This window comes from Diadema setosum, chromosome 8, assembly GCF_964275005.1.
Source record: "Diadema setosum chromosome 8, eeDiaSeto1, whole genome shotgun sequence".
NCBI lineage: Eukaryota > Metazoa > Echinodermata > Echinoidea > Diadematoida > Diadematidae > Diadema > Diadema setosum.
In genome coordinates this window covers 39,179,000-39,195,960 of record NC_092692.1, presented here as the reverse complement: position 1 = coordinate 39,195,960, position 16,961 = coordinate 39,179,000, and the positions used below count along the sequence as shown (strand labels likewise).

At 39.4% G+C, this 16,961-nt stretch overlaps 1 protein-coding gene across 1 annotated transcript in view; it reads left to right on the top strand.

Moving 5' to 3' along the window:
• The window catches only part of LOC140232259 (uncharacterized), a 53,276-nt gene that overhangs the window by 1,241 nt on the left and 35,074 nt on the right, over nt 1-16,961 (top strand). Inside the window, exons 2-5 of the mRNA XM_072312392.1 lie at nt 970-1,121; nt 1,842-1,923; nt 5,051-5,153; nt 5,649-5,946. Coding sequence (XP_072168493.1) covers nt 970-1,121; nt 1,842-1,923; nt 5,051-5,153; nt 5,649-5,946 — 635 coding nt within the window. The remainder of the gene's footprint in view (nt 1-969; nt 1,122-1,841; nt 1,924-5,050; nt 5,154-5,648; nt 5,947-16,961) is intronic.

Sequence of the window (16,961 nt, the reverse complement as noted above, 5' to 3'; positions counted from 1 at the left end):
AGATTTAACACCACGGGTGTTAAATCTAACACCGATCAAACTTCAATAAAGGACCACACCCACAGGTGTTAAAAATGCACTGTGATGGTGTTGAAAAGTGTTCACCTGACACTTCGTGGTGTTAATTTGACACTGTACCAGGTGTTATTTTGACACTGTACTGGTGTTAATTAAAAAATGACACCACATGGTGTTGATTTGATACTTGTTGGTGTTAATATCAATGGTTTAACACCCGTCCAGCTTCAATAAGGGACCACACCAGCTGGTGTTACTTTGGTGTAAAATTATTTTCACATTTTTTCAAAAATCTAGTATTTTAATGTAAAATTCTTGATCGTCTTGTTTAAATTAAAAATCAACAAGAAGTGCAGTTACTAAGAAACTCTTCAAAAAACAGTTTAAAATTTGGAAATGACACCCGGGGGTGTTAATTTAACACCATAAATGAGCACCGAAAATTTAACACCAGCTCGGTGTTCACTATTTAACACCGGATTTTTTGCAGTGTACAATTCCAATTCATGGTGGTATGTTTTAGTGCACTTCCGTGAATTTAGCAAAATCAGACGAACTGTGACTTTATCACAATCGAACTTAGTAGGCCTATATGACACGAAATGTATGGAAGCTCTGTTTCTAGATTTTCATAAATCATTGAAATTAGTCACAACCATAATCATAATCAAATTGGCCCGCTTATGACTATGATGTCTAACCTCACAAATTTCGATTAATGAAATCGTATATGATTTTTAAGGCATAAGCATTTGAGGTGTGCATGATGTATCTGTCAAATCAAATTATTGTAATTTTACAATAATCTAGCAATCGCAGTTGATTAATCATACGAAGAACAGATATAAGGAAGCCTAAATGATAAGGATGAGGACGTAGAGGAAGACAGTGTATACTTACGCGGGTTTAAAATAAAAACAGACAAAACTGTTATTGTTTTTAATTGTTCAGCTTTAGATGCCTTTGGAAGACCAACTCCTGGTATGCTTGTTGGAAATACAGCATGGGTTGGCCATTTTGACGAGTGCATGGGTATCACAGATTTCAGATACTGCCTGGTAGATCTTGACGCCAACATTACCGTAGACTCCAATACATCAAAGGTATGATTTCCGTTTTACTAAAACCCAGGCGTGAAAAGTATTCGACAGAACTTGATTATTCTCCCAAGCGTCAAAGTAAGACCAAACCTAATCATCCTATCGCAGTCTTTGATACAATGACAAATTTTACTCAACCATCTGTTTGGTTGTTACAGTTCTTCTGGTCATTTCTTCTGGTCGTTGGACCTTAAAGGTCCTGTTTACCTTTGGGAACAGTGATTTAAAAAATGTTCAAGATATCACATTTAATGCATATGTGTAAGTATGTTGTATCACAAAACATCCTACCATATGAAATTTTCGCACTAAAGCCTAAAATATAAGGAGACATCAGTATTCTTCTCTTTAAACCATAACTGTAGACAGTTAAGTCTGTCAACATTTTTATTACTACTATTTTTCACATTTTGTCTATTTAACATGTACTTAACATTGATTATATTGATTCAAATTTCTACAGTGGTTGATTCTATCCCAAACTCACACTTTGGAACTATTTTAAAGCACGATTGCTGGCTTTTTGTTTCATCTGCAAATGGGGTAGTTATGCCTTTAAGATCCTACAAGAGGTTTGCCTCGAAGTCTTGATTTTAAGGTTGTGCTCTCCTGTTGGCTGTGCAGTAAGCTTTGACAACAATGAATTCATACAGCCTCGAAGTTACCAATAGACAACCACTTTAACTGTCTCCTTTCATGTTCTGATATGCACGACTCGCGCAGGCACTGACTGTGAACTGGGGGGTATGTGTTCCCGTTAGCTGCAACGAGGCTGATGTCGAAAATGAACTTGAGTTGTTGCTGGGTAAGGAACATTCCTTGTTTGTCCTAAAGTTGGAACCACGAGATGAACTATAAACGAATTGCTGATAATAATACTGCTTATTCACTGTTATAACTTTTAGAAGGAACTGCATTACCAAAGTTTGAAAATAGTTTTAACAAGTAAATCTCAGTGTGAGACCAAACATAAAAGGTATGCTTTCTATAGTAGTAATATGCATTCATGACCCGAAGGTGGAAGGTTGAAGATAACTCAGATAACGCTGATATTTCAAAGTTTGGAGCTGAGCAGCTTTGGGCAGTTTCATTTCAACGACAGGAAGTCCAATCAATTACGGTATGAATGCTACTATAACTTGAGAAAAACTCGAGAAATGACAAAATAGGCCTATATGGCATGTGTCCCCGTTTTAACTGCAGAGAGGTTCATGCCCAAAATGGAATCCAGTTATTGCTGAGAAATGATGCCTCCTTGTTTGTCCAATAATCTGAACCACCTGATGAATAGTTGCTATTAACACTGCTGATCCAACGTTTTATTAGCCAGAGTTAACAAAAAGTAGAAATGTCGCTATGCGACTGGTGGTATGCCTCCGCCATAATGCATGATTCTCTCAATAGGTCTATGGTACGTCTTGACAATGTGTGGCAACAGTTTTACAATTTTGGCAAAAGAATAAATGTCACTTTTGTCACAAAAGTGTTGAGTGTTCCCTTACTACTATAACTTGAGAAAAACTCGAGAAATGACAAAATAGGCCTATATGGCATGTGTCCCCGTTTTAACTGCAGAGAGGTTCATGCCCAAAATGGAATCCAGTTATTGCTGAGAAATGATGCCTCCTTGTTTGTCCAATAATCTGAACCACCTGATGAATAGTTGCTATTAACACTGCTGATCCAACGTTTTATTAGCCAGAGTTAACAAAAAGTAGAAATGTCGCTATGCGACTGGTGGTATGCCTCCGCCATAATGCATGATTCTCTCAATAGGTCTATGGTACGTCTTGACAATGTGTGGCAACAGTTTTACAATTTTGGCAAAAGAATAAATGTCACTTTTGTCACAAAAGTGTTGAGTGTTCCCTTACTACTATAACTTGAGAAAAACTCGAGAAATGACAAAATAGGCCTATATGGCATGTGTCCCCGTTTTAACTGCAGAGAGGTTCATGCCCAAAATGGAATCCAGTTATTGCTGAGAAATGATGCCTCCTTGTTTGTCCAATAATCTGAACCACCTGATGAATAGTTGCTATTAACACTGCTGATCCAACGTTTTATTAGCCAGAGTTAACAAAAAGTAGAAATGTCGCTATGCGACTGGTGGTATGCCTCCGCCATAATGCATGATTCTCTCAATAGGTCTATGGTACGTCTTGACAATGTGTGGCAACATTTTTACAATTTTGGCAAAAGAATAAATGTCACTTTTGTCACAAAAGTGTTGAGTGTTCCCTTTCTTGAACCAGGTATAATGGGATGAATGGCCATATTGTCTAAAAGAGCAGTTATTAGGGATTTGAGGATTTTTACTTGACCTTTGACCCTTTTGTAGGTGTATGCAGTTAATTTCCAAGGCAATGATGATAATGATAATAATATGAAATATTTGTATGGCGCTTAAGGAGAAAAAGTGTAATTTCAGCATTAAACAGTAAAATTTAAGCATCTTAACCTTGCCATTGATCATTTACCTTTGACCCTATGACCCTAAAGTTCCCATAAGAGCCACTTTAGAGATATGGAGGAAGAAGTGAAATTTAGCATTTTTGCTTGACCTTTTGACCTTTGCCCCTTTGGCCAAAAACTTTTGAGAGAATCTCTGTCAGGTAATACATGTAAATAATCTTCGGGCATTGCATAGATACATGCATCAGGGAAATAGTGAAATTTTAAGGAATTGACCTTGACCTTTGACACTTGACCTTTACATAATTACAAAACATAATGCCTCAAACCTCGTGGTGAACGCATAGAAATAGTTTTAACCAGTATATCTAGGTATGTACGATCGCATAAAGTGATTTGTTTTCTATAGGAGTTAAAATCATTCATTATTATTATTATTATTATTATTATCATTTATTCGGCAATTGCAAAACAATACAAGTGACAACAGAGAAACAAATAAAACAAGCAAAACACAAGAAAACAAAGTGTCAGGCTTTCCCTGTTGAGCTTCCCTAAGGAGCCGGGTTGGAAAAAAGCAATCAAAATCACTATGACCCTTGGGCCTCTCCAACCAACTTAAGGGAGCACATCAGGGAGTAGTTGAACATAAAAAAAAAAAAAACATGACTAGAAGGTGGGGGCTCGAAGATTACACACAGATACACAGATCAAACACAGAGGTATAAAAGCTGAGCATTTTTGGGCGGTTTCATATAGACGAAAGGCGTTCTAAATTTATTTTACTACTTGAGAAAAAACTGGAGAAATAACAAGATATATGACTATTGGAAAATCATTGAATTGTGAACAGTGCATCTTGCTAGAACTGTAACAGAAGCATTTTCGTCAAGTATCTATGGCAGTGTTGTGGTTTCTTTTTATTCCTTGGCCAAAAAGCAAAGCAAGAATTTATACTTAAACTTACTTAAACTGATGATTTCAATTTTCTTTAATTCAGTGCGAAATAGGAGTTCGCCCACCGTACAGTACACAACATGTGATGTAACTATCTCGACCATTATCTTATATGCGAACTGAAATACTATTAGCAAACACCCTGGACTAGATTTAAACTATTTAGGGCCTACATGAATTCTGGCGGTTATGGTTATTATGTCCTTTGTGTGGGACGTCATCATTATCATGAATGCTTTCTCAATTTGTTCCAGCTTCTTCAACGAGTATATTTGTTTGATTATCAGTGTCAATCGATAAGGATCGATGTCTCCATACATTTGTGATCTTTGTAGAAACACTACAGCAATAACCAGGACTATACTACTTTTATCACTGGCGAAGACAGATTTTGACATGCTTCCTCCCTTTTCAGTTTGATAACACTCTCTGAACTGCCATATTGACTATGATGCTCATGGCTGTAGATTTAGCATAAAGTCCTCTGCAATTGAAGAACTATAGTTATGAAAATACCTTATTTCTAACACTCTTTCTTAATATTCCATTTCGTGTGATAGACATCTTGACCTTGAAATGGATCACTGTTGGTGATTTATCTGGCTCCGCTGCCCATTGCACCGAGAAGAACGTCGCGTTCAGTGCAGGATTCATCGGTACCTGGTGAGCAGCGAAAAACTTTCTCCTCCATTCACTGCTTTTAGCGGCTTCACATCATCCTGTGACAATGACATTTACTCAAAGGTCAACAAAAAACGATGGCATCTCGAACCCTATCTATACATAAACTATTTTGTAAGATATACTAAAAACGTTTACAGTTTGCTTCATTATATGCTTGCCTTCTAATTATGATCATGATTTCTTATGCGAAAGTTTTGTGTAGACCAATGGAAGGTTCAAAGATTTTTTTTTTTTTGATAATGGTGGTGCTCTGCGTTTTCGGTGTATATGTCTCGGAGGTTTCAAAGTTTCCGTGCTTTGTTTCATATTTTCACATGAACATTGATTTGAATATTCCTTGACAGTTTTGTTGCCTCATACTATTGTGCAATATGTAGTCGATTCCCATGTGTTTCTACCTTTTATATCAGGTTGTTACGATGTTTGACAGAACTTATCGGTACATTTCGTTGTGATGTTATTATTTGTTTGCAGGGTCCTTATTGGATTTCTCTTCGTTCTCTCATTAATTGGAACCGTCGCAGACAAATATCTTAAACGCAAGGAAGTTTCTGAGGCCAATCTCCTATCTAAACCAACCTCAAATGTTCTGACCCTTGATGAAAAGTCACGTGCCACACCGAATAACTATGGTAGCACAGACATGATCAATACTTTGGCTGAGGAAGACCAAAGGTCAAAGGTCGGCAATGGAACAAGCGGAGATGATGGCAAATCTGATCTTTGTGCCACTGTGGAAGACGGAAAGGAAGTGACAACGATAAGCTACGAGGCAAATAAACGGGAGCTAAAAGAGATTGTACACGTATACACATAGTTTTGGTTGAGATGAGGATTAAGACTGTAACTTCTTGAGAGATAATTAGAAACCACTTATATAAAATATTATAGAGTAAACGATTCTGACAGAATTCAAAATTGGATGAAAATTAAAATTTCATCAAAATTTCATCAAGGAAAGTGTAAGTTCTTTATGAATTTCATAAGATGTTTCTCGTTACCTCAAAGAAAGTTGGGAACCTAAAGCCCCATCTCGGCCAAAGCTATACTATCCCTTTAAACGTGCAACTTGTAGAAGAAGCTCCCATAGAAGGGGGGGGGGTAGTCTTGCAAGGACATGAAGATAAGAAGAAAACTTGCCACAACTCATATTATTTAGGAAATGAAGGCGAAAAAAGCGACCTGCTGAATCTCCCATTAATGGCATATATGTATATTGTCCAGAAAGACCAGGCGAGAAGTCTCCATGGTACTTTACACGGGGTCATCCCACGAGTCATACGGTCTACGAGACCGATATAAAAAAAAAAAAAATAGATCTATGAGTCACAGAGCCCACGAGTTATATAGCTCAAGAGCCATACAGCCCCTGAGTTCGGCACTACGCAAAAAGGCTCACGAGACCGACACTACACAAAACAAGCTCGCGATACCGATACTACGCAATAAAGGCTCACGAGACCGACACAAGGCAAAAAAGGCTGTCGACACCGACACTGCGCAAAGAAATTCCTAGAAACCGACATTACGAAAGGAAGACTCACGAGACCGACAGTACGCAAAAAGGCTCATTATGAGACCGACACAAGGCAAAGAAAGCCTACGAGCTAAACCGACACACACACGCAAACACAAAGAACTTGAACAGTACAGGGGTTGAGGGAGGGCAACTAACGGGGTTACTCCCTTGCAACTCTCCTTCTCCATCTCTCATATCTTCCTTATTCCATTATTTGGACACCCTATACAATTATATAGGTGACACTGTTCATCCTGTTGGTCTGGTGGGCCTTCTTTGCCTAGTGTCGGTCTCGTGAGCCTCTTTTGCGCAGTGTCGGTCTTGTGAGCTTTAGACGTCTTGGTGAGTCGTCTTCTTGTCCCATAAAGAAGACCCTTATAGGTCTAATAGGACAATTTCAATACGTCCCCTCCCCTGACATGGCATATGATTATTCAATATTCGGGAGGTAAAATAGAATTCTTCTTTTCGACCTTTCCTTAATATATCAGATACCGCCACAGTCTGCTCCTGAAACGACTCCACTGATGGATGTCTCTGGCAGGGAACACAGACAGAAACGGAAAGAAAAAGCTGGTGTGTGAAGCTCCTGAATGTTTTTATCAAAACGTCTTATTTCCTCCGCCAAGCAAGAGAGGAGGTTATGTTTTCTTTACCGTTTGTTTGCTTACTAAGTTTGTTTGCTTACTAAGTATTTGTCCGTGTCCGTGTCCGTGTTTGTCCGTGTGGGAAATAACTCTAAAAGTTGTGCACAGATTTTGATGAAACTTGCAGGAAAGGTTGAGAATGACACAAGAAACAGATAAGTGAGTTTTGGAAGTGATCTGAAAATTTTTATGGATTTTAAGAAGAATTTTCGATATTTTGGCAGATAGGGTCGATGAACTTTCGGAGTCGCGTATTTTTGAGTTTTTCATACCCGCACTGTATAGCTACAGTGCGTGCGCTAGTTTCTGCTAGGGTGAGGCCTGTGCAGTCAGACCGCAACGCTGCTGTTAATGAGCACCCGAGATTTTGCGAGATAATTCAGAGACAAAGTGCATGGTCTACGAGATTCACTTATTGACGACATGAAGATCTACTATCCGCGACTAATTGACATGGTTTGTGAATATTTGAAATAAATCACACCTTTTAATGCTTACATTATTATACCATTATTCATATCTCTGCAATATATCGATATTTTCCAAACGAAACTGAGACAAATTAGAACAAGGCTTTCTATTTATTGCCAACCCGACCCGTTCATAGGTTGAATCACCACATGAATGATAGTCAACGTTCTTGTTATAATAGCACAGTAAGAGCTGAATTGGTCCCTCGCTGAGAAAACAATAAAAATTTAAAGTCTCGTCGAGTAAAAATCAAAAAATGCGTTCCCCTAACCACGACAAAACTTCGATGCCGTTCACTCCTATACATGCAGCTAGCAAAACCTCGAGGTAAAGATAACTACGATAGAAAATAAAGGGCGCCTAGTTTGCACATAGGGTTGCACACTATTGTGGAAAACACTGAGCGTCGTGGTTAACAAAACTCCGTTCACATCTGTCATAGTTTAAGCGCGCTGCCACAGCGCGCTTAAACTACGCGCCTAAACCACGACAACACCCTAAGAAATCTTGTGGTGTTGTCGTAGTGTCTTCGCCTTAAGGTTTTGTCGTGGTTTTCTAAACTACATGCGTCTACATCTACGCTAACTTGGAGTTTAGTGCCTCGTAGTTTACAAAACCTCGAGGTTTAGAAAACCTTAAGGTAAAGGGACCTAGGTGTGAACCTCACTACTGTCATCTACACACAGTGTATTACTGTTATGTAGAGTACACGTTTACCGTCATTCCGCGAGGTTCGTTCAACTCTCCACTCAGATGGAATTAACCAATCAGAAACGCGTATTCGCGGCAAACTGAAATCTCGTCAAAAATTAACTGTACAGCGCAATGATTTATTCGCCAACCTGACCCGTTCATAGGATCAGTCCACATAAAGTCATTATGTTTTCATAAAATGATATTTCCTCTTTCATTTTATACCTCTTCCATTTTGGTCCACCTTAATTTCGTTGGTCTAGTGTACCCCTTAAAAGAAATTAAAAATATGCAAATTTTGTCTTTTATACAAAACGTTAACCGTAAATGGGCCTATTATTGTAGTATATAACATCTTTTGAATATGTATTTCAATTCATTAGTGCTAAAAATTGTGTGTAGGGGCGATTGTTCAGGAATGTTAGCCTACATGGAGGTTCTCGTGACCTTTAGATTACATTGATATTTCGATTTCAATTTACAATGTTTCGAAGGACGCGGATTTATTTTCCCTCAAATATCACCGTCAGTTTTAATTGTTTTAGAAATGCTTGTCACTTGCATGTATTTACAAAGTAATATTCCTTGATTCAGCTATTCCATATCTGTAACAGCATGGTTATGTACAATACAAGTTTAGGAGGTTATTTCTATGTATAAGTTAGTCCAATCTGTGAACATTTATTGTGTATTGAATATTGGTAATAATAATAATAATAATAATAATAATAATAATAATAATAATAATAATAATAATAATAATAATAATAATAGACATTTATAGAGCTCCTTTTCCACTGGATACAAAGCGCTATGATATGTCATCCCTGGTTGCCATAGGAGATAGAATAAATACAAAATACCAGGCAGTGACAGTGACAGTAATGATCACCATACACAAAATGTGACTGTTATACTGCGTCGATATTGTGTTATCCTGCCAATGTGGACTTTAACGATCACGTTACTTGTCATGGGCGCTTTATGGTCTAGTTGCAGCTACAAGGAGACCTTATGGGATCACATTGCTTGCACAGACCCTAAGGATTTATTTTGTTTACATTCAATTTTGGACAGGAATAATATTGCGCTTCCTACGCTGCTTCGCCATCTCCTACAACCTTCCAAAGATTCTGAGCACGAAACGGATAGAGGGCGACATACCGTGTCTCAACGGAATCAGAGTTATTAGCATATGTATGGTCGTTTTCGAACATGGTTCATCCATGCTACTGACTGCGGATTTTGACGGTAAGAGTATAAAGTATTTGCGAATATTTGTGATAGTGGAGGGCGGAAGGGACTTTTTGTTTCAAATTCTTCCAACAGCATCAAAGTTGGCACATATGTTTCCCAAACCATACTACTATTTCGATTTTTGATGGGCGCCAAGAAGAACGCCTTCTGGGGCGGCCATATAATGTTGGCAAAATCTTATATGGCCGCCATATATGTTTAAAGGCCACTTGCAATTAAAAACATTACAGAGTAACAACCATATACACGTCAATTTAAGAGGTTTTCTGGGTCAAGAAATTCGATTCTGTAACTGTTTTTACGGTCTGAAGTCAACAATTTCTTACAAGGAAGGTCACCCTAACGCAGTTGGGGTCAAGCCATTGTATTTATATCATAGCTTAAAAATGGCTTGCGCATGGTCAATATAGCAGGAATTCCATCCTTGCTAATAGAATTGCAATCATTGAGGGCTGGTCTGAAAAAAAAAAGCATATTTCTAGTGAAGTGCACCCTCTGAGGAGGTCATATTGGCAAATCTAATAAGGCCACCATCTAGGTTTAAAGGTCACTTAAATAAAAAAAAACAACAACAACCTTAGTGCTACAATCATTTACAAAGTCAGTTTTAGAGGTTTGACTGGGTCAGTAATTCGATTTTGAGTTATTTTTATCTTCTGGTGTCATCTTTTCCTTCTCACCATAAAGATCACTTGAGGTCAAACCATTGATTTATTACAGTTTATTGAGAAATGGCTTGCCTATGGTCGTCACTATTGCCAGCCTTGTTGGTATTGGAGGGCGCAATGGATTTTCTGGTTTAAATTCTTCTAAAAAGACCAGATTTGGCACACATTCAGCCCAAACCATACTACTAGTATTTCAATTTTTGATGGGCGCCAAGAAGGGCACCCTCTTGGGAGGTCATTACATGAAGCTGTTTGGTCGGATATTTTTCTGACAAACTATTGCAAGCTACTGAAATCCTTGCATTTGATTGGCTGAGAGCAAATTTGTCCGACAACTTTTCCTTTTAAATTCACACTAAAGGTCACTTGGGAGTCAAGACATTTTATTCATAACAGGTTATTTCAAATTGGCTTATCTATGGTGACTATAGCAGGAATGACAGCCTTGCTTATACACTTGCAGTTGTTAAGGACTTAAAAAGAGCATATTATCTGGTTTAAGAACAATAACTACTTCTCTGCAATAGATATGCCTGGTAATACAATTCGAGAAAACAGGATTTTTCACAAAAACCTGCGGTAACAGTGGGGTACTCTGTTAGAGGTGTTTTTTTTTTTAATGTTTTGATGTTGCTGAAAGCACACAATCACTACGAAAGCATCATGATTATTTTGATGAGCAGTTGAAAAGGGCACCCAGCTTTCCCCTCAATATTCTTTCAAGGGGTCGGAGCCGTTTCTATAGACATACATGTAGCGTCGTTGACGCTGCCACTAAAAAGGGAAGTGATACATTCTTCTGCACGTGCATTTTAGGGATTCTAATTTGCAATAGATCTTTTATAATTCAGAGAGGCAATTTTAATGGAATGATAATTACGATGATCACTCCAAAACATTCTGAAGCAGACAGTTAAGAAGGATGGTGTTAAATTGTTATTTCCAAACTTGTGTCAGAAAGTGCGATTCGAAATGCCTTATAGGGTATGACAATGTGCTGCAATACCAAAATATGCTACTTAGGGAATGTCATAGTCCTGGTGACGCTACGTAGGGTACCAGCGTATTTTACAGATGTGACACCATTAAAGGGGTATAGGGATTGGATGTGCCATATAGTGCACCATTCATGACACCATTTAAAGAATCTGAACCAAACACCCCATTTTATGCCCTTTTGATAGGCCCATAAGTATAATTTCTTGACCTGTTGATTCATATTTTGTTTTGCATAGAAAAATAATGGACCAACTGGCATCGAGATATACGATCAAAAGAGATAACACACTGCCCCGAATTCGCAAGGGCCAACTGAATGAAAACACTTGGATTTTAGTCCATGGTCCAAAAGTGCATAGGATTTGATACCAGCCATCCTTCAAGTTTCTGGACAAAATAGCTATAAGGTGTCATAATTTTGGTAGTCTTTGGCCATCAGACGACTTATTAGGGGTTATGGAAAATGCATTAGACGCCAGTGACCATAAGATTATCAACGAAATTGAGGCTCTGACCATGTTAGACTACGCTGGTATCTAATGGCTGAGAGGCAAGTTGAACATCAAATACTCAAATCAAACTTCAAATACAATTACCTCTGTAGCGACGATATTCGGCAGCAAAGAATATGATCCTCATCTTTTCCATGTAATGAAACGATTGTTGTTGATAACCACTTTTTATGCCTCCGCCACGAAGTGTCGCCGGAGGTAGACCGGGGGCCCAGAGCATTTATTCAGCTGAAAAGGGTCACACTTTTTGATGGTCTCATCATGTAAGGATGTGGCCAAGGGTCAATAAAATGAATTGCTGGCAAGTCACATCCTGTACCGTAAGCCTAGGGACCACAAAAAGGGACCCCGAAAAATGGATTTATTCAGCCGAAGGGGGTCACGGACAAAAGTTGGTGGATATTGTTCCTTTGGGTGTACTTATCATGAAAACAGCAATGCCAGTTATTTTATCCTGTACGGGGCCCCAGACAGTAGCCCCAAAGGGCCCCAGAAATATGGTGTTATTCAGCTGAAAAGGGTCACGGCTAATTTCTTTTGCAATGGAAGTAGTTCCCATCAGAGATATCCAAAACACCAATGCCAACTATTTTATCCTGTACGGGGCCCTAGACAGTAGCCCCAAAGGGCCCCACCCCCCATAGGCCTACGTATAAACACACACAAACATTGATTTTATTCAATTAAAAAGATTCAGGGCTAATTTCTTTTGCAATGGAAGGAGTACCAATCAGAGATATCCAAAACACCAAAGCCAGCTATTCCATCCTGCACGGGGCCCCAGACAGTAGCCCCAAAGTGCCCCACCCCCTATAAGCCCTACGTACAAACACACACACACACATTGACTTTATTCAGCTGATAAGAGTAACGGCTAATTTCATTTGCAATGGAAGTAGTACCCATCAGAGACATACAAAACACCAAAGCCAGTTATTTTGTCCTGTACGGGGCCCTAGACAGTAGCCCCAAAGTGCCCCCCCCCCCAACACACATACTCACACAATAGTTTCATTCAGCTGAAAAAGGGTCACGGCTAATTTCTTTTGCAATGGAATTAGTACCCATCAGAGAAATCCAAAATACCAAAGCCAGATATTTTATCCTGCATGGGGCCCCAGACAGCAGCCCCAGACAGTAGCCCCAAATTGCCCCCTTACCCCCTCCCCCTCCCCCCCCCACACACACACACACATTGATTTTATTCAGTTGAAAAGGGTCACGGCTACTTGCTTTTGCAATCGGAAGTAGTGCTCATCAGAGATATCCAAAGCACTAAAGCCAGTTATTTCATCCTGTACGGGGCCCCAGACAGTAGCACCAAAGTGCCCCCTACACACACACACACACACACACACACATGTATATATATATATATATATATATATATATATATATATATATATATATATATATATATATTGGTTTCATTCAGCCGAAAAGGGTCACGGCTAATTTCTTTTGCAATGGAAGTAGTATCCATCGGATATCAAAATACCAAAGTCAGATATCTTATCCTGCACAGGGTCCCGTCAGTAGCTCCAAAGTGTTTTGCTTTATTCTCTTTATTGTTTGCATCTCTTCTTCTTAAATATGCGCTCCTTCGTCTTCATTTTCGCGACAACGACAACGCGTCCTCCTCATCATCACCAGTTTTGCTGTTCTGGCAAACATTTCCAACGTATCGGCTACGTTCGATTTTAGAGCGGCGAGAGCGGAAGACGTGCATAATTGAGTCTGGGAAAGCGTAGGAACAGCGTAGCTAAAGCGGCCAACAGCGTTATCGAAGCAGGAATGAAGCGTCGTAGGAACAAGCCTTGATCTTATACGAGAGTAGAGAACTTAGTGAGAGCGTCGTTAAAGCGGGAAGGTCGTGCTTTGATCAAGAAAGCGGCGCAGCAGCGGGACCATGTCGTCGGTGTCTAGTTTAGACTATTCATATTTCCCGTTCTTGTGCCGCTGTTACTACGGTCAGAAAAACCTGGAATTGTTACGCTCATCCCGCGGTATTTACACTGTCACTGCTCTCTCCCCGTTTGAGCTACGATTCAAAATAGGTCAATCTTGATGGGGAGATGAGGAAGAAATTTTGAACCAGTTCAAAATTTCTTCCCGATCTGTAAAATTGCCAGATCTAACCCCATCACCCAAACGCTGCTGCTACGATGCTCCCGGTCCCCGTACACTTTTGCCGCTCTCTCCCGATCTGACAGATTGAATAGATCGGGATGCAGATCTTGATAGTGGAATTACATGTGGGGACACTTTAGAAACACTCCGTAGGGCCCCGTACAGCTATATAACTGGTTTCGGTGTTTTTGATACCTCCTTGATTACTACTTCCATTGCAAAAGAAATTATAGCAATGATTCTTTTCACTTAGAATATAATAATACGGGAGCACTTTCCAGCTACTGTCTGGGGGCCCCTTAACTGGATGGGTTTGTGTTTTACGTATCTCAGCTGTTAATTCCACTGCCAAGGAAAATAGGCATACATGACTGTTTTCACCTAAAAACAATTAATTCATATGGGGTGGGAATACCTTGGGGCTATACCTGTCAAGGGCCCTGCATCCGGGCCAATATCGCACCTCTTTTAATCGAATTCTTTAATGTTGAATTAAATTTAGCAAAAACTTCGCCTAGATGACATGGTAGTTCAATGTTATATTAATCTCTTCATTCAAATTTATTTTGAAACATTCACATTACCTCTAACCTTATTCTAAATAACACTTTTTCAACTGAAATCCATATAATACAAGTACCATTCCACTATCCGTTCATTCATAAATTCATAATGATATAGTCACGTGATTACATGCTGCGCTCGTTCATTCAAATTGATTTCTGGCCATCTAATTTAACATGTTCTGCAGTCAATTAAACAGATATGTTCATGCTTGGCCTCTTTCCTTATTTTCTTTCGTCGTAGTTATTGTTTTGTAAGCATCATAGCATTTCATGTCTTCGTACCGGTATTCGTTTAAGAGACTTTGACACCATTTTTTAACGTGCCTTTTGAATCCAAAGAAGTAAGAAGCCACAAATTATCTGGCCGTTACGAGCGCTTTATTCCGAGCGGTCGGCCAGTTACAAGAAGTCAAGGTTATGATTCTCAAATGTTTGTTTGTTTGTTTTTTTTTTAATAATTCTTTCTATGTCTTCTAGAGATATACGTCTGTATATATTGTGCTGTCATGACTATAAAAAAAATGAAGTTAAGCTGCATTACTGGTACACGTATATGCCTATAATGACATGTATGTGAAAGAGAAGGAGCGTTACCAGTCTGGTTACAGAACAACCAAATCCAGTTATACTAGATAAGAAATATGACACTTTTACTGCTTTATAACAGTAATTCATAGATGAAACGAAAACACATATAGAAACACATGTTAAAAAGATCTGAAACAAAGAAATAGCATGATTTGAATTTGAATGAACACGTTTGGAATTTGACTGTCTTTCGCGAAATTTAATGACTGAAATACACTTTTCGGCAAGTCAAGGCGAATTTGAATGAACGTAGGGTACCAGCCAATTTGAATACCCATTTTACGAATTCGAACCTTCTATCAAAATTAATGAACCAACAAAAGTGCAAAATTGGCTGGAAAAAACTAACTGGCTTTGATGTTTTGGGTATCTATGATGTAAACTAAGGCCTACTTCGATTGTAAAAGAAAAACAACTATGACTCTTTTCAGCTAAATGATGGCATAATAATTATGTGGGGGAGGGGCACTTTATGGCTACTGTAACCTGGGCCCAGTACAAGATGAAATGACTGGTTTTCGTAATATATGGTCATCTTGGTTGTGCACTATACAGAAGTATGCTTCCTTTGCAAATTTCTTGAGTGTTTTGCTACTGTAACCTATGGGACCCCGTATACAGGATAAGATGACTTGCTTTAGTGTTTGTGATATCTCTGTTCAGTAGGCCCTGATATTAACGTTACAAAAGAATTTGTAAGACCATTTTCAGCTGATTCACAGTACATGTATAATGGATGGGACACTGTGAAGCTACTGTCTAGGGCTCTGTGCAGGATGAAATAACTAGCCTTGGTGTGTTGAATATCTCTGATAGGTACTTCTTCCAGTGCAAAAGAAATTACCCGTGTTTGGGGCTACACTGTGCGGGGCCCCATACAGGATAAAATAACTGGCTTTGGTATTTTGGATATCTCTGATGGGTACTACTTCCATTGCAAAAGAAATTAGCCGTGACCCTTTTCAGCTGAATGAAACTAATGTGTGTGTGTGTGTGTGTGCGTGTGTGTGTGTGTGTGTGTGTGTGTGTGTATGTGTGTGTATGTGGAGAGGGGGGGGGGGCACTTTGGGGCTACTGTCTGGGGCCCCGTTCAGGATAAAATAACTGGCTTGTGTGTGTGTGTGTGTGTGTGTGTGTGTGTGTGTGTGTGTGTGTGTGTTGGGGGGTGCACTTCGGGGCTACTGTCTGGGACCCCGTACAGGATAAAATAACTGGCTTTAGTGTTTTGGATATCTCTGATGAGTATGCCTACTACCAATTGTAAAAGAAAGTAGCCATGACCCTTTTCAGCTGAACAAAATCAATGTGCGTGTGTGTGTGTGTGGGGGGGGGGGGAGGGAGCAATTTGGGGCTACTGACTGGGGCCCCGTGCAGGATAAAATAGCTGGCTTTGGTATTTTGGATATCTCTGATGGGTACTACTTCCATTGCAAAAGAGATTAGCCGTGACTCTTTTCAGCTGAATGAAACTAGTGTGGGTGTGTGTGTTGGGGGGGGGGGGGGGGAGCTCCTTTGGGGCTACTGTCCGGGGCCCCGTACTGGATAACATAGCTGACTTTGGTGTTTTTGATATCTCTGATGGGTACTCCTTCCAATGCAAATGAAATTAGCCGTGACTCTTCTCAGCTGCACGAATGAAATCAATGTTTGTGTGTGTTTGTACGTATGGCCTATGGGGGTGGGGCACTTTGGGGCTACTGTCTGGGGCCCCGTACAGGATAAAATAGCTGGTATTGG